Raw genomic sequence first — 25,589 nt, 5'->3', positions numbered from 1 at the left:
GCTTGTTGATGTTTTTAGTAGTTTGATCAGGTGTATTGAATACATTGTTTTTGTGGTATGTCACTGTATATCTCCTTTAGCTCAGGAGTTTCTGAGATTCTTAGACATTTCGTAGAATCCAGAGGGCATCAGGATTGATGTTTATTTTCTTCACCCTTTGTGAGCAGTGCTGCTCTGGCCATGCGTTTCTGCCGTAATGTGTGGTGTATTCCTAGGGGCGGTTGAGGAGGATGCCTGTCTTCCCATCTCGCACAATACCCAGATGCTCCTGTGGTGTTCTGGTCTACGCTCACACTCTCTTCAGTACTTGATTGAAGTCTGTGCTGCTCCGCATTCTGACCACATTTGCTGTGTCATACTTTAAGCAGTTGTACCCATGCTGTGCTCTCTTGTGTTTTACCATATGATTGAAGAAAAATCCAGTGCCTTTGCATGCTTTTTTGTCTGAGTTTTCTCTCTGGTTCAAGGCCTATTTAGGCATATTGTCTTTTTTTCCTTTAGGTGGCCTGTCTGATTTCGGTTGTAGGAACATTTTGTATACTTTCTTTTGTTCTGTGAAGTATTTCTGATTCTGTTCCTGGTAATTTACTAGTGGGTGTACACAAGAGGTCAGAAGGTGTTGGATCCCTTAGGCCTGGAGTTAGAGGTGTGCACGCTGATCCTCACGGTTGAGCAGCAGGTGCTTGGCACTGCTGAGCTGAGCCCCAGCCTGGCTCTACCACACATCTTTAGCCTTTACTAGTTTTCTTGAACTCAATTAAGGAGAACCAATTTATTCCTTCTTATTAACTTTTCTCATCAGACAACTGCCTTCTGCAGTTATCCTAGTATAACTGTGTGCTCAGACTTAACAGGACTCCATATTTGCTTGTGACCTTTACTCTGCTTCATGTCTGCTATGGGGTTACTTTTATATTTTGTCCTTTCAGTAGTGTTTTGGTGGGCAGAATATGTGAGTAAGGGATTCAATCTGCTATCATGAATTTGCAGTTATAGTTTAGTATTACAGAATTGTTGACTGCCACTTAATTTAACTAGACAGTATATAGTTTGGAATTGATTTGAGAGTTCTGTTATTTAACATTTAAGCTTTCTTAAGCAAGCTTCTTAATCATGCAAGGTATTGATTTCTTCACTTGTAAGATGAAATAGGAATAATCTGTTTTTGTTTTTCAAGACAGGGTTTTTCTATAGCTTTGATTGTCCCAGAACTTACTTTGTAGACTAGGCTGGCCTTGAACTCAGACATCTGCCTGTCTCTGCTTCCTGACTGCCGGGATTAAAGGTGCATACCATCACTGCCTGGCTAGAGAATAAGTTTATGTCTTACAGGGTACTGTAAATATTATTTGAAGTAGTATGCGGAATCTTCTTTGTATAGAACCTTGTCCATGGTGTTCAGTAAAGATGGTTTAGAAGTTAAGAGCATATTTTGCTTTTGCAAAGGACCTGCCTTCAGTTCCTAGCACCTACGTCAGGAGACTAACAATTGCCTATAACTCTAGCTCCAGGGAATTTGACAGCCTTTTCTGGCCTGTTTGGGCTCTACACACACACACACACACACACACACACACACACACACACGAATGAAAATATAGGAGGCAGAGGCAGAGAGGCAGAGAGGAGCAGAGGCAAAGGTAGAGTCTCTGAGGTCAAGATTAGGTTAGCATGGTCTACATAGCAAGTTCCAAGCCAGATAGGGCTACAGAGTGATACCTTGTTTCCAAACAAAACAAAATAAAAACAGAAAACAACAACAAAAAACAAATACTTGAATATTTAAAAGTTGTTTAAAAATAAAACCAAATGGCTATTTCTGGAAAGCTACACTATTACAACCAGCTGTACTGCAGAGCTTGATGGTTGCTTAGTGGCAGACTTGCATGGTGTGTAGGAGGCCTTGGGTTTGCTTCCTAGCAAAGAAAACTTAACATACCTTTGCTTTTCTATGTAGTACACAGAACCAGAAAATCTAGCCTGTAATTTTTTTCTCTCAGTATTGGTTTATAGTTTTATTCTAGTTATATTATTTATAAATTTATTGATTAGAGGATTTAATTTAAATCCTCAGGTAGTGTTCTAGTTAGTTTTATGGCAACTTTACACAAGATAGAATAATTTTGGGAGAGGGAACCTCAGTTGAGAAAAACCTTGACCAGATTGACCTGGTCAAGCCTGTGGTGCTTTTTCTTGCTTGATGGTTGATGTGGGAGGGCGCAGCTCACTATAGGCAGTATCTTCCCTGGGCTGGCAGTCCAGGCTTCTCTAAGCAGGCAGGATGGGAAAGCCACGAGGAGCAAGACCGCCATGGTCTCTGCCATCAGTTTTTACCTCCAGGATCCTGCCTTGAGTTCCTGCCCTGACTTGACAATAGAGTATGATGTAGAAATGTAAGATGAGATAAGCCCTTTCATGAGACTGGAGAGATGGCTCATAGATTGAGAGTGCTGGACTGGAATCCAGAGGTCCTGAGTTCAATTCCCAGCAACTACATGATGGCTCATAACCATCTGTAATGGGACCTGATGCCCTCTTCTGGTGGGCAGGCATGTATGCCGGCAGAACATTACACAATAAATAAGCAAATCTTTAAAAAAAAAAAAAAAAAAAGCCCTTTCTTTTCTTCCCAAGCTTGTTTTGGTCATGGTGTTTTATCACAGCAATAAAAACCCTACCTCAGACAAGTGGATTCTAAGCTTTCCCTCCCTCCCTCTCCCTTTTGTTCATTCTGTACTAGGAATTGCATTTAGGATCTTGAGAATACTAGGCAGGTGCTCTGCTACTGAGCTACATCTCCAGTTCAAGATGTTTTTTCTTAAACTTCTTGCTTTATAAACTCAAGTGTTAGCATGCTAATTCAAGATACGTTGCTTTTTATATTCTAATAACTGTTCTAATGTGTATATCTGGAGAAGTAAAATATAAAATGTTTGTTTTCTTATTACAGCAGAATGGCCAAAGACTATGACAGGTCTTCCCAGCACGTCCGGGACAACTGCCAGTGTGGTTATCATCCGGGGCATGAAGATGTATGTAGCTCATGTAGGTGACTCTGGGGTGGTCCTTGGAATTCAGGATGACCCAAAGGATGATTTTGTGAGAGCTGTGGAGGTGACACAAGATCACAAGCCAGAACTTCCCAAGGAAAGAGAAAGAATTGAAGGACTTGGCGGGAGGTAATCATTTGTTTTGTCTGTCTTATTTTGGTTCTGGTTAGCTAACTGTGTACTCTGTCTTTTGTCTCCCTTTTAATTGAGGCAAGGTTTTTTTTTTTTTTTTTTTTTTTTTTTTTTTTTTTAAAGTAGCCAGCCTGTATGTAACTCACTGTATAGCCTAGGCTGGCCTACAACTTGTTATCCTCTGTTTTAGCTTCCACAGTTCTGGGATTATACATGAATCCTTCCTCTTGCCTCCTCCACTCTCTTTTTTTGAGATAGAATCTTATGTAGCTGAGCCTGATCTGGAACTCTTGATCTTCCTGCCTCTTCCTCCCAAGGGCTTTGGGCTTTGCTGGGATTACATGCATAGGCTCTGTTTCCCTTTTAAAGCAGTTAATCTTCTAGTATTATGAATTTTCATTTGCTTGTTGCAAAAATATATATTCATATTTACCTTATTATTTTGAATTGTTTTATTTATGAAAATGGTTCTAAAGGAGAAGTAATATCTCAAGTAACAGTAGGTAGAATTGCTGGGCAGTGGTGGTGTACGCCTTTAATCCCAGCACTTGGGAGGCAGAGGCAGGCGGATTTCTGAGTTCGAGGCCAGCCTGGTCTACAGAGTGAGTTCCAGGACAGCCAGGGCTACACAGAGAAACCCTGTCTCGAAAAACCAAAAAAACCAAAAAAAACCAAAAAACCAACAAAAAAAACCCAAAACCAATAGGTAGAATTTTATTGTAAGCCTTTCAAATAAATACTGACATAAGACCTTCAGAATCTGGACAGAGCAGAACAGTTCTGCCATGTGCCTTGCAGATACTCTTTTTACAATTTATCTTTATCATAACCCTAGATATTTAGAAAAGTGTTCTCCTTTTTAAGTTTCCTGGGACATGTATGTGTGTGTGTGTGTGTGTGTGTGTGTGTGTGTGTGTGTATCTACACTGAGAGAAAACACTTGATTGACAGGACTGGCCTGCTTTTTCATTTTTGCAGAACTCAGCAGTGTTTAATAGGTGACAGCTAGTCTCTCATATCTTCTGTCTTTAGACTGTTGTGGAATGTTACCTTTGGTTGCAATAGCTGGATACACACACATTTTAATATAATTGTTTATTTTTTGAGACCCTATGTGAGCCAGGTTAGCCTCAAACTCACAGAGGTCCTCCTACTTCTACGTTTCAAGTATTGGGATTAAAGTATGTGTCACCAAGCCCTGGAACGAGTAAATGCAATATCTGGAAAGCAGTTTTATTGTGTGTTACCAGCCACGAGGGTTTGTACCTGTAATTTGAGCCCATCTTGGGCCATATAGCATGAGCTACCTAGTAGAGATACTTTTCCAAAATCCAAAACAAACATCATCTGTGCACTCTGCCTCTTCAGTGCCCATTCCTATTGTTGTTAAGTACTGATCTGTTCACTGTCATAGTTTTACTTATTCCAGGATAGTATACAGTTAGGACTTGTAGAAGCCCCCATACCAGGTTTTGTAGTACATGACTTTATCATTTAAACACTTGCTCCTGGGGTTCTGTAGCATAGCCAGTCATTCCACTGCTGAAAAACTCTATACTTGGCCCTCGAGATGAAAACAACTGACTGCACACCTGCTCAGAAAGCTTTGGCATTTCTTGAGGAATCTCCAGACTACATTTTGAGAGTCACCTTTCTAATGTGCATTCAGCTTTACCTTTTAGATTTTAACCTAAAACTTAGAATTTTTAAAAAAAATCTAAGCAATGTAGTAGAGACAAAGGCTAATTTTTTTCTATGTGGCAGTGAGCAACTGCTTGGACAGTTACACACCTCTATTGATTAGGAGGCTGACCCGGCTTATGTCTTGATTTTGCTGAAAAATGGCCTTGAGTTTATCTTCTTGTACTTTTTCTGGTTAAGATAAACAAATGTCAGCTCTGTTGTAGGATAGCTTTGCTTATTGTAAAATGACCCTGGAATGAAGGAAGCTTCATCTGGCTAGAGACTTTGCATACACTACACATTTCTATTTGCAAACAAAGCTGTGGCTTCCAACAAGTGTGCAGTGTAACTTGTGTACAGACCTTATAGTTAGGTTTTTATTTTATGTGTATGTATATATACATTTGAATGTATGCTGCATATATGCAGGTGACTGGAGTCTAGAAGATTTCCTGGACCTGGAATTAGAGTGCCTGTGAGCCACCAATGAGGCTGCTGGGAACGGAACTTGGGTTCTCTGTAAGAGCAGTAAGTGCTCTTCTGTGCTGGACCACCACTCTAGCCCTGAAGTTACAGTCTTTTGAGAAGATGCTGAATTCCTGGGGCATAGGAAATTTACTTGATTATGTTGGGTATTGGGGCTCATGCCTGCTATCCCAACATTCTAGAGGGTAAAGCAGGATTGCCATGAGTTGGTAGCCAGCCCAAGTTGAATAGTAAATTGTAGGCAGGCCTGAATTACATAGTGGGGCCCTGTTTATTGAAAACTTATCTGTTAAGCCAGCCGAGGTGGCATTTGCCTGTAATCCCAGCATTTGGGAGCAGAGGCAGGGAGACTGCTAGGTTTGAGGTCAACATTATCTACAAAGCAAGTTCCCTTATAGCCAAGGCCACAAAGCAGTCATTTTGGTGGCTACAAAGGGACTCCTGAGAATCTTAAGGATTGCTTTCAAGATTTCCTTTGTCTTTGAAATCGCTGTCTTGGATATTTTTATTATTTTTGTTCTATTACGTGTAATCTTAAATGAATCTGTTTTCAGGTTGTAGTCTGTTGAATCCTATGAGAGATAGTTGAGATAGTTGTACATATACTTGTTTTTTCCACATGTTTGTTTATTCTGTCTTTCACTTACTAGTATTATACTCCTGCTTCCTCCAATTCCCTCCCTCCCTCCCTCCCTCCCTCCCTCCCTCCCTCCCTCCCTCCCTCCCTGTCTCCCTGTCTCCCTCCCTCCCTCTCTCTTTCTTTCTTTGTGAGAGAGACACTGTAAGAGTGAGAGTGTGTGTGTGTGTGTGTGTCTGTGTGTGTGTGTATGTGTGTGTGTGTGTGTGTGTATGTGTTAGTTACTTGGGATTGAATTGAGTCTTATACATGCTAAGCAAGCACCCTACTGCTGACTTGTATTCCCAGTTCCCATAATTAATTAATTATTTAAAATTAAAATTTAATTAATTAATTAATTTTTTTGAGACAGGGTCTTACTTAACTCTGGCTATAGACCAGGTTGACCTTAATCTCACAGAGATTGTCTGTGAATGCTTCCTGATTGTGTCACCATACCTGGCCCTCACAATCTTTTAAATTGAGGCTTTTTTTTTTTTTTTTTCATTTCTGGAGGTCAGACCTAGTCCTTGTACATGTAGGCAAATCTCTGCCACTTAATTGTACCACTGGTCTTTTTCTATACGTTTTTAATATCGGTGGACTGGATGCTTTTTATTTACTTTATGTATATGAGTACAGTGTTGCTCTCTTCAGACACACCAGAAGAGGGTATTAGATCCCATTACAGATGGTTGTGAGCCACCATGTGGTTGCTGGGAATTGAACTCAGGACCTCTGGAAGAGCAGTCAGTGCTCTTAACCTCTGAGCCATCTCTCCAGCCCTCATTATATTTTTAAGAAGATATTTTTTCTTGATTATTTTCTTATTTTTTAACTTGAAATTTTAAATTAAAGTTATTTTATTTGTTTTTTTTTTCTTTGATTTTTTTTTAATAGCATTTAAAAAGAAAGTGTAGTTTTTGCCTTTTCACTTAAAAATGCCATCTGGACAGTTGGACACATGCCTTTCGCCATTTGGGAGCAGGTGTATTTTTGCAAGAACTGAACCATTTTATGATAAGTTATTTCCTGACGTCCCTCAGTCCTGACCTAGGCTGTTGGCCAGCAGTTTTGTTTTTGCAGCCTTCTGTTGATGTGTAGTCAGCTCTGCATGTCAGGCTGTTCCTCTCCATTTGCCTTTTAATACAGAACAACAGCAGAATGTGCAGAAAAAATAGTGTCTTGTAACACTGCTTTGGTTTTAGACTTTTTTTTTTTTTCTTAAACAAACAGTACCATTATTTGTCTTGTTTCTGACACCCAAGGACCATAATATCCTTGCCAGTGAAATATCGGGAACTCTCAGTACATTTGTATTGGAGACAGCTTACTGGAGTTGCTCTGTGCTAAGGCTCGCCTGTCAGGTGTAGTCTTTTAGAGAGAACACTTGGGCTTTAAGATGGGTTTGGAGACAGAATGCTGGCATTCATTCTCAATGCATTTCTCCTGTTTGATGTTCTTGTGAATGACCGGTTTACTTCATTTTCCTCATTTGAGCTTCAGCTTTGAAGAAACAGAAGAATGCTACTGCCTTTCGTCTCCTACCTCTCCTTGGTTTTAGAACTGAAAGATGAACTTATTCTCAAAGTATGGTGAACAAGGGACTTTTTGCAATTATGCTCTATATTGACATTTTTTGGTTAATGTGTTTCAATCTGTTTCAGCTGTACTGTCACCATATCAGAGATGACCACTGGCCACATGGTGACTGCTTAAGTTGAATAAAAGTTAAACTGTAGCATCAGTGTCCCATTTCCTACTGACAGTGTTTCCTAGCACTGTGTTAATGTAGGACAGTGCACATTGACCATTTCCCACTGTTGCTCGGCTCTCCTGGCTTGGCCTTTGTTTCTTTTGCTTGTCCTCTTTAGGTGAACTTGTCTACTCACTCTTGCCCTGTCAGTCTTATCTGGGTGTGTGTGTACCACGGAAAGTATGGAGGTCAGGACAACTAGGGCATTGCTTTCTGCCTTCTACCTTGTGACACAGGGTTTCTTTGCTGTGTTTCTGCTGAATACACCATGCTAGGTGACCAGAAAGCTTCCAGGGATTCTGCTATCTCTGTCTTCTATCTCCCTGGAGGAGTTCTGGGATTGTAGACATCCCTGCATTTATGTCTGGCTTTTGCACAAGTCCTGGAGATCTGAGTTCAGATCGACAGGCTTGCACTGTCAAGTGCTTCAGTGCATCCAACCATCACTACTATCCTTTCTTCAGGGTTTTGTGCTTTTTTTTTTTTTTTTTTTTTTCCTTCTGTAGTACTGGATATTGAACCTAAGGGCTCATATATGCTAGCCAAGAGCTTTACAACTGAGCTGTATCCCTAATCTAGTTTTCCAGACTGTGAAGCCAATTGACTCTCAGTGCACATAAAGTTAGTTAATGTTCATTTAGTTTAGGGAGATGGGGTCCTGCTACTCAAATACAATAAACTAATTAGAAGGTGACATGTGGACCAGTGTGTCAGATTTCTTATTAATAATGAGGCTACCTGGCAAATCTGTATGTTGGGCTAAAGGCAAATCAGGTGGGTGCCTAGCATGCTCAAGGCTCAGTGTTCCCACCAATGGGGTGGGGAAAGTCTTCATATCAACTGGTTTGTTTATCTTCTGTCAACTTTTAATTTTTTTTATTACATTTATTTGTGTGTGTAGGCATGCATAAAGGTCAGAGAACACCTTGCAGGAACCAGCTCTTTCCTTCTAATATTTGGACCTTGTGGATTGAACTTAAGTCATCAGGCTTGGTGGCAAGCCCTTTTCCCTCCGGAGTATCTTGCTGCTCCCCTTGGTTATATTTGGAGATGAGATTCTCATTATGTTGTCCAGGTGACCTTAAATTTTATGATCCTCCCACCCAGTCTCCTTAGTAGGTGGGATTACAAGTACTCAGGCCACCACACCTTGGGAACTGGTTTGTTCACCTGGTGTTTGAGCAGTCTCTCTTTGACCTGGCCTTGCTGCCTTGTGTGGGCTGAATGGCCAGCGAGCTCCAGGGATCCTTCTGTTTGCCTCCCCAGCCTGCATTCACCTTACGCGGGTGCTACCAGCACCAGCATGCTTTGCTTTTATTTGGTTCCTGAGGATAGAATTAAAGTTCTCCTGTTTTCACGGCAGGCACTTTACAGACTCAGCTATCTTTCTAGTGCCTCTATTGATATTTAAAAAATAAAAATCAGAGAAGCTTTATGTATGTGTGTGTGTTTTGGAGGGCATGACACAGGAAAATCATGGTTAATTTGAAATAAGGGTATTTCTTTTATATAAGACCCATTCAGTCACACCAGGTACAGAATTAGCAATCATTTCCATTATTCTTTATTATTCTTTGATTTCTTTTTAAAAAATAATTAACCATACTTACAAAAGTTTTAGGTACCCTGAGGTGACTAACTCCTTTTTAACTAACTCCTTTGGCAAAGTTGTAGGAGGATTTTTCTATCCTGTAACTCCCAGATATGTATCTATAAAGCTTTTGTGTTCTTGAGGTCTAGTTTCATGCTTTGAACTACAGAAACATTTACATATATAGGAATCTGTTCTCCAAGGAGGCTCTGAGCCTTCTGCCACGGCCTTCCAGGGGCCTGAGGTCTGAGTCAGCATGCCCAGCTCCTGTTCTCTTCTAACCAGAGACACTGCAGTTGACATTCTTCTGTGTCCCTCATCCCCCAATGGAACTGGAAAACCTATTTATCAGGGCTCTTTTTCACCCTCCTTACTGTCTGAGTCCTTCTGTCCTGTGCTTTTCTTTGGCCCATCCCTTCATTTTCATATTATTTGCAGGTGGTTCTGTTTGGCCTAATCTAGTCAAATTCCTCTCATATAATTCCTACCCTGCTTTGTCTGTCTTTTTATAGCAAGACTTATTATATCTTTGCACTTGAATATATGTCATTATTTTGTGATAATATAGTCTCATTTTATTAATTTCTAACATATCAGGCTTAGTTGTATTTTAATCATGTAGACTACTTATGTACTCTATTCACTTTTTAGTGTAATGAACAAGTCTGGAGTGAATCGTGTCGTTTGGAAAAGACCTCGGCTCACTCACAGTGGACCTGTTAGAAGGAGCACAGTCATTGACCAGATTCCTTTTCTGGCTGTAGCAAGAGCACTTGGTAAGATGGACTTACATTTGGTAAAATCATGCTGTATTTTCTGCTCTATCTAGTGGTGAAATAGAAGATGATATGGAGAGATGAGGCCTTACATGGTGAGATTAGAGATGATGGAAGTGTATGGTAATACTTTAAGAGCGAGGGAAGAGGTAAAGTCTGTATTGTTCTTTGCTTGTGATTGATGGCTATGGGCTTACTCATTTTCTTCCTTTCCTTTTTTTTCTTTCTTTCTTTCTTTCTTTCTTTCTTTCTTTCTTTCTTTCTTTCTAAAGATTTATTTATTTATGTGAGTACACTGTAGCTGTCTTCAGACACACCAGAAGAGGGCGTCAGATCCCATTACAGATGGTTGTGAGCCACCATGTGGGCGCTGGGAATTGAACTCAGGACCTCTGGAAGAGCAGTCAGTTGTATTCATGTTCATTGTAGGGATATTTAGAGATCTGTGTGTCTGTCAGTACTCATTCAGATATAAGCCTGCATGCTTGTCAAGGCTTCATGTTATGATTAAAACAATTTTCAATATTTTTCTTTACTTTAGCCCTTAATAATCTTAAGCCTCAGAGGTTTGGTTTTTTTTTTGTTTGTTTCCTTAGCAAAATAAATTGTTGATGCCAAAATAAAAATAGTTTTTTCCTAGTCTTCTGGTTTTAGAATGAAGATTAGATTTTTTTTTTGTTTTGGTTTTATTTAATTTTGAACAGAATGAAATTGGTTTATTAAGTAAAATTGAGAGAGAACTGAGAGTAGGAGAAACTGAGAGTGGGAGAAATATTCTTGTTTTGTTTTATTTTTGAGATCTCATTGTAGCCCAGGTTGGCCTGATATAAATGTATGGCCCTGTGTGGCCTTGTCATCATAATGAACCTCCTGTCTCAGTTTGCCAGTTGGCTGGGATTACAGGGCTTACCACATATAGCTGCGACCACTGAATTATAACTAATGAGATACCTGCTTTGGCTCTTCTGCATAGGGGTGGTTTATCTAAAGAAAATTCTCGGGGCTGGAGATAGAGCTCAGCAGTTCAGAGCACTGCCTGCTCTTCCAAAGGACCCACTTCAGTTCCCAAAATACACATGACAGCTCACAACTGTCTGCAACTCCAGTTTCAGGGGATATGACATCCTCATACAGACATGTGCGGAGGCAAAACACCAATGCACATAAAATAAAAATAAAAGAAAATTCTGTGAGGAAATAACAGCTTGTTTTTTGCTAGATAGTACCCTAGTGTCAGGTGTTTTGGTAAGCCTTGGATGTGTAATGCAGGCAGACTGTTGTCATGAAATAACATCTTGCTGGGAGTGGTAGGCAGCGAAGATGTAAATCAAGTAACTTTACATTAGGAAATCCCTTGAAAGAAAGAGACAGTGCTGAACTAACTTTCTTTCTTTCTTTCTTTCTTTCTTTCTTTCTTTCTTTCTTTCTTTCTTTCTTTCTTTGTTTTAGAAGGGAAAAATATACATTGTGACAGAAATGTCACTTTTAGGGATTATTGTGTTAGCTGCATCTTGGAAGTGGAGAATGGACTAGCCTTATGAAAAATATTTCAGGAGTAGATCCTGATGTGGGAAAGATCATGTAGTGTATCAGGAATTGTCACAGTGCTGGAATTAGGCTGGGCATGTGGCTCAGATTCTAGAGCACCTGCCCAGCATACACATAGACTGGGTTATATCCTGGTACTGAATAAACTAGCTGTCATAGTGCACACATGTAATCCCAGGACGTGAGAGGTGGAGGCAGAAGGATCAGAAGTTTAAGGTCATCTTCAACTACAGAATGACTTTGATTCAAGGTCTATTGGCATACAAGACCCCCTGTCTCAAAAATAAGCAAAAAGGCTTGAGTTGGTAAGGTAGACCTGATGAGTTTTAGTCAAGGCTTAGGTGTACTAAAAGTATTATGGTCTTTAGTCTGGAAATGAAAATTATACAGGTATACACATGCCACAGTGCTCTTGAGGAGGTTAGAGAACATCTCCCAAGGCATCCCCCCCACCCCCCCATCATGTGTGTGTTGGGGATTTATTTCAGGATATCAGGCTTGGTACAAGTGCTTTACACACCAAATCACTCATTGACCTATTCTTTCTAATTCTTTTTATAAAAAAATTAAAAAAAATTTTTTTAGATGGGGTCTCTTATAGCACAGGCTGATTTGAAGAATTGGATGTGTAGCTGAACTGTCTTTAAACCCCTGATTGTCCTGCCTCTACTTGACAGGTGCTGCTATTATAGTCAGTGACTATTCACCATGACTGGCTTCAAGATTTATGTCATAAAAGGTTATTTTGATTATAGTTTTGATACTAGATTACTGAAGCAGGGATTGGGAACCCTTGTGGTAGGTCAGCCACAGAGTTGATGACAGTTTGGGGGAAGTTGGTTGCTGGTCTGACAGTTGCTGCTACTTGTGAGCTGTCAGGTGTTTGGAGCAAGCCCTGGAACCAGAGGAGCTAGGTGCTCCTGGTGTCCTTTCAGCACCCTCTACTGATGGAAAGGGGAATGACTACCAGCAGGCAAGCAGCTGCCAGTACCGAAGGCTCCCCCGTTGATCTACCGAAAAGACATCCTGTGATGCTATTAGGGAGCTGGCTATAAATATGTCGTGATGAATTTAAATTTTCAGACTATAGGGATTTTTACTAATAAATTCAAAGCAGTTTCAAACCCCATCTCAAGTACCTTTTGGGTAACTCTCTTCAGAAGCCTGTCATCTGTGTATTGGGTGTGTACTGCCCTTTTTCTGAGTGCCTCTTCCGTAGTCTGCTTTAAATTTCATTTTTTAAAATTTTATGTGTATGGCTATTTTCCTTGCATACATGGTTCTGTACCATGTATATGTGCAGTGTGCCCTTAGAGGCCAGAGAGGGTTTCACATCTTATAAGACTGGAGTTATTGTTGGTTTTGAGCTACCATGTGGATATTGGGACTTGAACTCTGATCCTCTGGAAGAAGAACCAGTGTGTTCTTAACTACTGAGCCATCTCTCCAACTCCTCTTTCTGTCTTCTTAATGCCCATTCTTTATATTTTTTCTCATTTATTTATGCATTTGTATATGTGCATGCATGCCACAACACACACGTGGAGGTCAGAGGACAGTTTTTGAGATACAGTTCTATCCTTCCAGGATGTGGGTCTCAGGGATCAAGCTCAGGTTGTCAGGCTGTTCATCAGTCACCTTAGCTACTGAACTATCTCACTGGCCCAGTGCCTACTAAATCTATATTATCCATATGAGAAATTTCTTAATTAAGAAAGAAGAAGGCACCGGGTGGTGGCGGCGGCGGCACACGCCTTTAATCCCAGTACTTGGGAGGCAGAGGCAGGTGGATTTCTGAGTTCGAGGCCAGCCTGGTCTACAGAGTGAGTTCCAGGACAGCCAGGGCTACACAGAGAAACCCTGTCGCGAAAAACAAAACAAAACAAAACAAAACAAAACAAAACAAAACAAAAGAAAGAAGAAGGCATTCTCTAGGGAGGAAGTGGGCTGAGAAGAAGATAGCCATTCAAAAGCAAATGTCAACTGTGTGTCATTTAAAAAATATTTATTATAAACATGTTGGTACACGTACTTGGAAGGCAAGAGGCAGGCAGATCTCTGAGTTTGATGCCAGTTTGATCTGCAAAGTGAGTTCCAGAACAGCCGGGCTATACAGAGAGACCCTGTCTTGAAAAAACATATATGTATCTATGTATATATTGACTATTGACTTCTCTCTGTTGGGTTTAACAAGTTTGCAGAGCTGTTTGTGGTGCTGGGGTTTGAACCCAAGGCCTCATATGCTAGCAAGCACTCTACTGCTGAGCTGCACTGGGAGTGCTTTTCAATTTCATAATGGGGTCCTACTGAGTTGCCATATCTGGCTCAAACTTGGAATCAATTCTCCTCCCATCCTTCAGAATAGTGGGATTCTGAGTGTGTGCTACCATACTTAGCTTTATTTTAATAACTTATTTGTTTTTTGTGTGCAATGAAATTACCCATGGATAATTTCCTCCTATTCAATTCATCCTACTGGGCTGAGAAAGAACTCCAGCATAGTATTGGAAGACAAGTGGCAGTCAAGACATAGTATTCTTTTGTTGTTGTTCAAAAAGAATTAATGTCCTTAATTATTTTCTTCTGAATCTGAGGCTCAAACCTAGGTCTTTGTATGTCCTAATCAAGTACTCTTATTTCTGATGTATATCTCTACCCCATGTCATAGTTATAATTTATATGTTTTCATCGGTATTTAAATGGTATGTGGTGCTGAGTTACAAGCCCTGACCCTAAGCTCTAGGTTATTTTTTTGTGTTTCTGTACTTTGAGTATATTATCCAGCATGCCCTCCTATCTCATTCCTGACATCCTCTCTTTCACTATTTTGTTTCCCCTAGATAGTTTCATATCTAATTTCATTCTATAATTACATGAACTTACATATCTGCTTAAAATCTCAGAAACTCAAATGAGAGAGAACACGAGTATTCTGAGAGTGCTTAGTTCATTTTGCAGTTTTCTTTAGCACTACTTTAAGGTTAAGGAGGGTGTTTGCTGCAAATCCCCATGCTGGTTCTTGAGCATGTTGAGGGAATTCTCTTGTTCCTAGAGTGATTGTGTGGGTTTTAAATACTGTTAGTTGTTCTGTATTTATAGGAACGGATCTAGGGACTCTGTGCTTTAGTCAGTGATGTGACTCTCTTGCAAGTAATAGTTAGTGCTTCTTCTGCCCCCTTTCCCTAGGTGACTTGTGGAGCTATGATTTCTTCAGTGGTAAGTTTGTGGTGTCACCTGAACCAGACACCAGTGTCCACACTCTTGACCCCCAGAAGCACAAGTATATTATCCTGGGAAGTGATGGACTTTGGAATATGGTTCCACCTCAAGATGCCATCTCCATGTGCCAAGACCAAGAGGAGAAAAAATACTTGATGGTGAGAAGTGACTTAGTGGTTTGATGTTGTCTGAAGTGTTTGAGTTTTGTTGTCCATGGTTGTGAGTCTAGCTAAGGAGGTTTGTGTTGTGTCTTATTCTTTCTCTGAACAAACTCATAACCATTTCTAGTGACTCTCCTCCTTTTCCAAATGCTTTGCAACTTCTGGGCTTTTCTGTTTCTATGTATTTGTCTATTTTGGATTTTTCCTATACATATGATTATATACCAAATGGCCTTTAAAATCTAGCATTCACTTAGCACAACATGTAAAGTAATGTTTGTTTTCTGGCACTAAGCATTGAATTCAGAATGTAATAGAGGCTAGGCAAATATAGGGTGTCTCCTAGATTGCATAGGCTGACCTACATTTTGGGATTAATTCTCCTGTCTTACTTCCTGATAGTAGAGATGACAGGCATGCATCACTTTGCCTCATGCTCAGTCCTCAGCACCTAATCTGAAATAAAGACTCTAAATGTCAATCCTATCAAACTGAGTTTGTTAAAGCTAAGAGTTGTTATTTCACCATTCATTCTATTACCCAGACTTAGTGTTTTGCAGTTAGTGATCAGATAATAACAAAGATGAAATAACTTGTTGGGTGGTAGTGCACACCTTTGATCTCTGGACTCAGGATGCAGAGACAGGTGGATCTCTGAGTTGGAGGCCAGCCTGGTCTACATGGTGATTGCGGGACAGCCAGAGCTATATAGTAAGACCCTGTCTTAAGAAACAATAAAATTAAAAGAACAAATGAAAGAATAGCTTGTATGGAATTATTTTTCTCCATGGAGCTTTGCTGAGTAGTAAAGTAGATATGCTGAAAAAGTGAAGGGCAGAGGAGTGCTTGACAGTGAGTCTCGATGGCTCGAGTTGCCTGATAGCTCGAGTTGCCTGCCGTGTGAGCCATGTGCCCAGAAGAGTTGGGGAGTCAGCAATTAGCAGGAAACATGGACACTGCCCTCAGTCAGTTTACATGCATACTTTCTACCTTTTGTTATGTTTAGGTTTTTTGAGACAGGCTCTCATGAAGTCCTCTGGTTTCACACTTAGGCAGCCGAGTCTAGCCTTGAACTCTTGATCCTTGTGTCTAAACTTTGCAAGTGGTAGGATTACAGGTGTGCATCCTCATATATGGCTCTTCTTTTAACGTCACTAAAATTAAGATCCTTTTTCCAAATGGTGTATTATAATTTGATAGTGATTTTTCTTTTATGGCACACAAAATGTTGTTTTTCTATAACTCAAAAGCTTGTGATATTCCATATCTGTAATCATAGTACCTAGGATGTGACGCAGGAGGACTACCAAGTTCCAGACCAGCCTGGGCTACACAGTGAGCTCTAGGATGTTCTGGGCGATCTCTGTGTTGTCAGTGTGTTTCCTCCTTCTTGGGCACCAGTGGTTTCTTGGGTAGCTGCATTCTGGACCAGGTCACTGTGGTGGGCTCCTCAGTTGTGTGGAAGTCTGTCCCTGCAGCTGTTTTTTTTCCCTACCATGACTAATTGTCTTATATGTTAATTATATTTATAATAATTTAATTCCTCTTAAAGAAAGATGACTTCTCTGTAACTTTCCTTACTTCTTGATTAAAGAGAATAAAAACATCCTTTATAGCCCATCCTGGTAGCGATCCTCCTGCCTCAGCCTTGTCAGTGCTGAGATTAGAGTTTTGTATCATTATACCTGGTGAAACCAGTATCTAATTTAACCACCAGATAAAATAAAATTATCTATCTATCTATCTATCTATCTATCTATCTATCTATCATCCATCTTTTTGAGGCAGGGGCTTATTAGTGCTGACTGTGCTGGAACTCGATGTGTAGGCTTTGGACTCAGAGATGCATCTGCCTCTGTCTTGCAGTGCTTGAATTAAAGGCTTGCAATATACCATGCCCTGCCCAAACTGTATTTTTAAATGATTATAGAAATTTTAGATCATGTTTGAGAAATTGAATTTATTAATTTATTTGGCCACACTTCAGCTTTTTTATTTTTAAGTTTTTGTTTTATTGTGTTTATGTATGTGGTGTGTATGCATGTGTGGTTGGTCAGAGGGTAGATTAAAGAGGAGCTGGTGACTCCTACCATGTGGGTCTAGTGGATTAAACTGAAGGCCTGGAGTCATCAGGCTTGGCACAGGCACTCTTACCTACTGAGGCCATTTTACCAGATCCACCAGGGGTTTAATTTGAATTATTATGTAATAGTAAGTACTGAGAGTTAATGTTCTTCCTTCTTGTTCTCTTAAATATAGGGTGAGCAAGGACAGTCCTGTGCTAAAATGCTTGTCAATCGAGCCACTTGGCCGCTGGAGGCAGCGTATGCTTCGGGCAGATAACACAAGTGCCATCGTAATCTGCATCTCTCCAGAAGTAGACAATCAAGGGAACTTCACTAATGAAGATGAGCTCTTTCTGAACCTGACTGATAGCCCTACTTACAACAGCCAAGAGGACCTGTGTGATGACTCCTTCTCCAAGTTCTACAACCACCAGTCAAGTACACAGTGCTACAGGGATGGGTGTGTGTGTATGTGTGTGTGTGTGTTACTTTTTTTTTTTTTAATTTAAAAAATTTATTTTTATTTTTTTGATTTTTTCGAGACAGGGTTTCTCTGTGTAGCCCTGGCTGTCCTAGAACTCACTCTGCAGACTAGGCTGGCCTCAAACTCAGAAATCCGCCTGCCTCTGCCTCCCAAGTGCTGAGATTAAAGGCGTGCGCCACCACTGCCCGGCTGTGTGTTACTTTTCTATTCCTGATAAAGCACAATGACCAAAAACTAATTTATATAAGAAAGTGCTTACTTTGTTAATCTGGCTTATGGTTTTCAGAGGGTCAGAGTCTATGAGGACCATGAAAGAAACAGCTGAGATCACTTTTTTTTTTTTTTTTAAAGATTTCATTTATGTGTATGAGTGTTTTGCTTGAATGTATGTTTGTTTACCATGTACGTGCCTGGTGCTGGCGCTGAGCTGCCATATGGGTATTGGGATGTGAACCTGGGTCCTTTGCAAGCACAAAGTATTCCTAACTGCTGAGCCTTTTCGCCAGCCCTGAGAGCCCACAACCTTGATCCGCAACCAAGAGAGAGAGCATTGGGAATCTCTCATGTCTTTTGAAATCTCAAAGCCTACTCTCAGATACACACCTCCCTCAACAAAGGCCACCTGTCCTAATTCTTTATAAACAATTGTACCAGTTAGTTGTACCAAGTGTTCAGATATCAAGCCATTCCAACACATCTTGTTTGCTTTTGAGACGAAGTCTCATTGCTGTGGCCCATGGTGACCTTACACTGGCTGTGTAACTGAGGATGGTCTTGAATTCCTGATCTCCCTACTTTTATCTCCCAAGTGCTGGGATTACAAGATTTACAATCATAACTGGTTAATTAAGACAGAATTTTGGATTTAAATTAAGTTCAAGAAAATGATGGTACATAAAATAATCTTAAAAAAAAGGGGAGGTGGTGGTGGCTAGAGGATGGCTCAGTAGTTAAGTGCATTGTCTCCTCTTCCAGAGGTCCCGAGTTCAATTCCCAGCAACCACATGGTGGCTCACAACTATTTGTAATGGGATCCGATGCCTCTTCTGGTGTGTCTGAAGACAGTGACAGCACATAAATAAATAAATAAATCTTTAAAAGAAAGAAGAAAAGAAAGAAAGAAAGAAAGAAAGAAAAGAAAGAAAGGAAAGAAGAAAGGAAGGAAGGAAGGAAAGAAAATGATGGATCTTTGCTATATAATCCATTGCTGGAAAGAACCCCTTTCTCCTCTGCCCACTTAGTGACACTGAGTGCAACTGCCCCTAAACCATATCCTCCAGTTCTTCAAAAGCCATCTGCACACAGGACCAATTTAAAAGTCAGGCATATGTATATAACACAACAGAAAAATTATTGTGGTCACTGAAAAATGTTAATACGTGGAACTATTGAGTTCCCCTCTATGAATCTATGAACGTTGTAAAAACATTTATAAATCTGTGAACCACTTGTATATATAATAGTTAATTTAAACTTACAATACAGAGCTTCTTGATATGATCCATGTTATGAAAAACAACACTGAGAAATCAAATATTTTGAGCAAAGTCATACAGAATCAAGATTGAACTGACCCTTAGGATATTGGGTCTTTTTCTTAGCATGGCTAAGAACAGCATTATCTTCTTATGTATTTGTTTGACACATTATTTCAGGCCTCCAACCTGATCCTCCTACCAGAGTTCGGGGATTACAGAAGTATGCCACCATGCCTGATTATTCAATTTCTTAGTGTAAATTAAGATGGAATGCATTTGAGATGTGCTGAGTTGGGACTAGAGAGAGACAGTTCACTGGTTAAAGTACTTGTCTGGGGCTGGAGAGATGCCTTAGTGGTTAAGAGCACTGACTGCTCTTCCAGAGGACTTGAGTTCAATTCCCAGCAACCACATGGTGGTTCACAACTATCTGTAATGGAATCTGATGTCCTCTTCTGGTGTGTCTGAAGACAGCTACAGTGTACTCATATACATTAGATAAATATTATGCTACATCATCTATTAAGTAAATTTTCAAAGAGTCAGTGAATTGTTTTGTTTTTAGATAGGCTGTCATGTAGCCCAGGCTAGCCTTGAACTCCTGCTGGATTATAGGCCTATTCTAGACATTGGCTTTGGAAGGACTTTTAATTTGGGTACTGTGATTGTGTAAGTAAGTGTCTGGAGTTTATCATTACTATGTTACCTCTTACTTCACATAGATGGCAAAAATACACACGCAATGAGGTGAAGTGTACTCTGTCATCAGTAATTGACGATGAGCTTTTTTTTTTTTTTTTCTTTCTTCCCCCCTTGGCCTAGTTTGCTTGTTTTTGCACTAGGATGACTCATAGACCTCAGGGTCTAGTGAATGAAGCATAAGCACTCTACTGCTAAGTTATATGCTAGTTCATTAGTTTGGCTGGCCTTGAACTTAACGTATAGCCTAGGTTCACCTTGAATCTGTGGTTCTCTTGCCTTAGACGACACTTGAATAACTATGATCACAGGCTTGCTTCATAGTTTGAGCTGATTCATAACACTGAGTTTTTCTGTGTTGGTTATCAAACCAGGTAAGCATTCTGCCACAGTTACACCCTTTTTTGTTTTTTTTTGAGACAGTGTCTTTATATATATAGCTCTGGCTGTCCTGAAACTCACAATGTAGACCAGGCTGGCCTTGAACTCACAGAGATTCACCTGCCTCTGCCTCTAAATGCTGATTAAACATGTGCAACTCCATGCCCAGTTTCTTTTTGAGTTCACCACTATGTGAGTGTGGGTGTGCATGCCACAGCGTTCATGTGGAGGTCAGAGGATGATTTTATGCTGTTTTCTCCTCTTGCTTTTATGTGGGTGCTGGGCATTGAACTCAGTTTGCCAGGCCTCATGTTGGAAGCATCTTTATCTTACATACTGAACCATCTCAACAGCCCATAGTACTTAAAAATAAAAATTTTTGTTTATTTGATGTTAGTTTTTTAAATAGGGTCTTCTGTACCACAGGCTGGCTTCAAACTCTTTATATACCAGAAGCTGGCTGTGACCTCCTGATTGTCTTGCCTTCATCTTCCAAGTGCTGACGTTACAGGCGTGCACTTGTACACTTGGCTTTCGTAAAAGAGACTTTACATTAGAGGTTTCTTTTCAAGCCAGGCATGGTTGTGTGTGCCTCTCTGACAGCTGGGTTAGGAGGATCATGGGTTCAAGGCTATCTTGAGCTAAGAGCAATACTTTGTCTCAGGAGGATTGCCATGAGCCTAGCTTTACATAGATCATGTAGAGCTAACAGATTAATATGGGTAGTTACATACTAAAGTCATATCTCAGGAAAAAAAGACTTTCCATTGAAAAGTTTAAAATAATAGAACAGAATGACACCTATTACAGTTTCATTTATTTAAGGCTTTGAAGATTTGTACCTATTTTTGATTAGTGACTATGTTTATTACTTTCTTGTTCCCTAGTGTGCTTATGGAGTTGCCATTTAGGCAAATAGAGAAGGGTTCCTTATAGTGTTAGGGATCTAGGCACAAAGTGACTCGTGCTGTACTCTCCAGATCTGGGGGCTTACACAGGAGGATCACTGCAAGTCCGATAGTAGTCTGGACTACAGAGTGAGATACTGTCGCAGACAGCAAACGTTTCTTACCACTGGAACTCTTGGAGAGTTATGGGTAATGTTATCAAGATCCTCTATAAAAAGGGAAAGGAGGGGTGATGTACAAGCAGGATCACTGGTGTCCTAACCCCCAGAATCCATATGTGAGCTGGGCATACAGCAGGAGCATTTGTAATCCTAGCACCGCCGTGGGGAGATAGAATGTAGAGAAAGGGGAATCCATGGAAGCTTATGGGCAGCTTAGCTCGAATACACAACAGAAAACAGAAACAAAGTGACCTTATCTCAAACAAGGCTAGGACCAACACCTAAGGTTATCCCCTGACCTTTACCCATGCCATGACATACAAGCACCTGCATCCACACACATAAATGTACACACACACACATATGCCGTATATGCACATACACACTCAGAAGTATTGTGCACATGTAATCCTAGTGCTTGGGAAGCTGAGATGGTGGGAATCTCAAGTTCGAGGGCAATCTGGAGAGTTTGAGACGATTATAGGCTACATAGTGAGACCCTGTCTCAAAAAAAGAGGGTGATCTATTACTATTCTTACTGAGGTCCCTTCGTGACCTGTTTTTTTCAGTTGATGTCTGGTGTCTAATGTTCATGGGACAGGGAATTACTATCTATCTTCCTATTATGACATGGTTGCTTTACTGTTTTACTTCACAGTTCCTAGATGGATAATAGTCACAAATTAGAATTTAGGAAAGAGAACATTTTTTTAAAAGAACCCTCTGGAAAATTTTCACTTATAGTTTTAAGCTAACTAGTTTTAACTAGTTTTAGTCAGGAAGGCATTTATAGGACTGGGGATCTAGAGTTGAGTTGATACAGAGCTTGCCCATCATGTATGAAGCCCTAGGCTCGATTCCTTGTACTATATAAGCTGAGTATTGGCCTCTATCTGTAACCTAGCACTAGAAAGTAGAGGCAAGAGAATCAGAAATCTACAGTCGCCGGGCGGTGGTGACGCACGCCTTTAATCCCAGCACTTGGGAAGCAGAGGCAGACTGATTTCTGAGTTCGAGGCCAGCCTGGTCTACAGAGTGAGTTCCAGGACAGCCAGTGCTACACAGAGAAACCCTGTCTCGAAAAACAAAACAAAACAAACAAACAAACAAACAAACAAAAAGAAATCTACAGTCACCCCTAGTTATATAGCAAGTTCAAAGCCAGCCTGGGTTACATGACACACTGTCCCAAATTTTTTTCTAAAAAGGCCATTGAGAGGCATTGAGGTAACTTGGTTGATGACAGTGTTTGCTGCCTAAGCTCAATCCTGGGATCTTCACAGTGTGAGGAGAGATCACATGTAACTTACCCACTGACCTCTGCATATGCATAATATGGTGTGTGCACTCTCATATACACACAAGTTTTTTGAGAAGTGTAAGTTAACAAAAATTTTAAATTGCATTTATTTTGTGTGTCTGTATTTGTTCTCACACATATATGCCATGGCAGGACAATAATGTAAGTCTGTAGGTCTTAATGCATTGAATAGGAATTTGCTCTTTCTCACCCCAATTCTGTCATCATTATGTCACATATGTCATGCTTCAATTAAAATTGGAAACTAGTTTATGTAGGTAGGCATTATTTAATTTACTAGAAAGTTAGGATGTCAGCTTAAGTTTTTCATGGGCTTATGTCAAAAAATAAAGATTATATGTAAAATAATTAGAGCTAGTTCATCAGTAGTATATTATTGTACATAAACTTAAAATACAGAGTTTTGGCTGGCAGCGATTATATATAACTTTAATTATAGCACTGGGGAGACAGAAGCAGGCAGATGTTAGAGTTTGAAATCAGCCTGATCTACATAGCCAGATTCAGGACAGCCAGGGAGGGCTACAATGAAAAATTCTGTCTCATTAAACAAATGAATGAATAAGCAAACACAGTAATATGGAGTTTGGGTAAAGAAATTAAAATATCTGGGCGACCCGCGCCCTATTCTCCCAGTTCGAATCCCGCATCCCCCGTGTGACTCTGCCCGAGTCTCATGGGGGGAAAAGAAATTAAAATGTCAAAAGCAATAATTTTGCCCTTTTCTGCATCTGGGCACAGAGTGAATGACTTGGTAGAATGTGTGCTTGTGGCTATTTGAAGGGATCTGTTTTGAAGCCTTAAAATATTTTACTTGGTCCCAGCTGTAGTTGGGAAATAACCTGTGAGCATGTGGTCTTCTCCCCTTGGATACATGATGCTATTTCTCTTGTGATGCGATGGATCTTTCTGTGGTCCTTTGTACTGATTGCCTCTTTGTAACTCTCCACCCCCAACTTAGGGTGAAGGAAGTGAGTGCATGCCATGCTTTGCCATCTGTTTGTTTGTTTTTGAGATAAAGTTTCTCTCTGGGGCCCCGGCTGCCCTGGAACTTGCTTTGTATACCAGGCTGGCCTCAAACTCAGAGATCTGCCTGCCTCTGTTTCCTAAATGCTGAGACTAAAGGTATGCGCCACTACCTCCCAGCTGGTTTTACTATCGTTAACAATCTCTTAAGAACTTACTGTCTGTGTCAGTTTATTGTGCATAGGATAAATATTTTTCCTTTTTTCCCTTCTAGTCACTGGAAGAAGATCCATGGCCAAGGCTGAACTCTAAGGACCATATACCTGCCCTTGTTCGCAGTAATGCCTTCTCAGAGAAGTTTTTAGAGGTCCCAGCTGAGATAGCTCGAGGGAGTATCCAAACTGTAGTGATGACCTCAAAAGACTCAGAGACCCTTGAAGAAAATTGCCCCAAAGCCCTGACTTTAAGGATTCATGATTCTTTGAGTAATACCCTGTCAGTTGGCCTCATGCCAACCAATTCAACAAATACTATCATGGACCAAAAAAATTTAAAGATGTCAACTCCAGGTCAAATGAAAGCTCAAGAAGTTGAAAGAACCCCTCCAGCCAATTTTAAAAGGACATTAGAAGAATCCAACTCTGGCCCTCTTATGAAGAAGCACCGACGAAATGGCTTAAGTCGGAATAGTGGGACACAGGCTTCCAGTCTCCCTACAGCATCACAACGCAGGCACTCTGTCAAACTGACCATGAGGCGCAGACTCAGGGGCCAGAAGAAGATGGGAAATCCTCTTCTACACCAGCACCGGAAACCAGTGTATGTGTGCTGAGATGGGCCTGGGAAGTGTAGGGATCTACCTACCTGCGACTCGAGGGCTTTTTAAACTTGGTGCCGAAGTTGAACATTTTTAAGGGGACAAAATAAAGAGTATACACTCTGACTTTTTGGAATTTAACAGTTTTATTCTGGCCTTGTACTTGCCTGTATTATAATGTGAATTTTGTAGCTGTAGGGAATAAGTTGCTGTAAGATGTGTGTAAATTTGTATCCTTTACAGTTTAGTCTCCTACTCTGACACACAGTAATTGTGACAACAGGGCTAATGTTGAAGAAAAGTCAGAAGAATCTTTACAATTTTAAAAATGTCTTTAAAGTTTTTAAAATGCTTATTACACACTTGTATACACCCCTTGTGAAGAAAACATGACTTTTTAAAGAAAATTACTAAGTGAACTGGAAGAGTGAAGTATTTTCATAGTGATCTGTGCTCCACTTAATGTCTCCTAGGGACCATTAGTGTCTTTTTACAATTACATTGTATTTCACATTTCCTAATTCAGAAGTAAACCTTTCATAGAAAAAATACTGAGCTGTGCTAACGTAGCTGATTTTAGTCTCCTTGTCCCACTCATACTATGCAGTATCTCTTAACTTCAGTAGCATTCTTCTAGAACAGTACATCTGCTGTGGTTACTGAAATCTGTGGCACGGAAGGAGGTGTGTCTGCCTAACACACTACCAGTCGTCCCAGACCAGTGGCATTAGGCCATCTAGTTACTCTCTTCTAGTGTTTGCTTAAAATATGTGAAGTTTTTTGCTATTTCAATAACAGATGGTGCTGCTAATACCCAACATTCCTAAATTATTTTCTATCATACAGTTTTCATTGGTTATGTGAGTATGTCTATCCAATAAATCAGTGAACTGATGCCCTTATGTTGCTGGTGTTTTGTTGGTGACTCTTCATGGTAGGTACCAGCAGCCAGATATGTGATGTAACTGTGCTTTTTTGACTTGAAATACATACAGTGCTCATTTTTATTTTAATACAGAACACATAGAAACAAACTAAATATCTATCAACATGATTCAGTTATCACTTTAAGTGCTCGGTAAAGCTCTGCCTCCATTCCTCGGTGATACAGTAAAACCTAATGGAGATACTGAAGCTCTAAGATTCTATAAACGTGTTCTGTGTGCAGTTGTGCTCTTTAGAATATCTTAAGCTCTTGATTTGGAACAAGAAGCCTCATGAGGGCATTGAGTGCCTGAGCTGGGAGAGTGCTTGCCTCACACACAGGAAGCCCTGGGCTGATCCCACCAC

General features: G+C 40.3%; 1 protein-coding gene across 1 annotated transcript in view; it reads left to right on the top strand.

Annotated features, from left to right (window-relative positions):
* Positions 1-25,074, top strand: part of LOC117702357 (protein phosphatase 1D-like) — a 43,970-nt gene extending 18,896 nt beyond the window's left edge. The window contains 7 exon segments of the mRNA XM_034493552.2: positions 2,951-3,179; positions 9,966-10,090; positions 14,825-15,015; positions 17,278-17,322; positions 17,324-17,476; positions 17,478-17,522; positions 23,757-25,074. Coding sequence (XP_034349443.2) covers positions 2,951-3,179; positions 9,966-10,090; positions 14,825-15,015; positions 17,278-17,322; positions 17,324-17,476; positions 17,478-17,522; positions 23,757-24,314 — 1,346 coding nt within the window. The 3' untranslated portion in view covers positions 24,315-25,074.
* The last annotated feature ends 515 nt before the right edge of the window (positions 25,075-25,589 follow it).

Source organism: Arvicanthis niloticus, unplaced genomic scaffold, assembly GCF_011762505.2.
Source record: "Arvicanthis niloticus isolate mArvNil1 unplaced genomic scaffold, mArvNil1.pat.X pat_scaffold_739_arrow_ctg1, whole genome shotgun sequence".
In the NCBI taxonomy this organism is placed as follows: Eukaryota; Metazoa; Chordata; class Mammalia; order Rodentia; family Muridae; genus Arvicanthis; species Arvicanthis niloticus.
The sequence above is the reverse complement of the archived record's forward strand: the minus strand, read 5'-3'. Positions and strand labels throughout refer to the sequence as shown.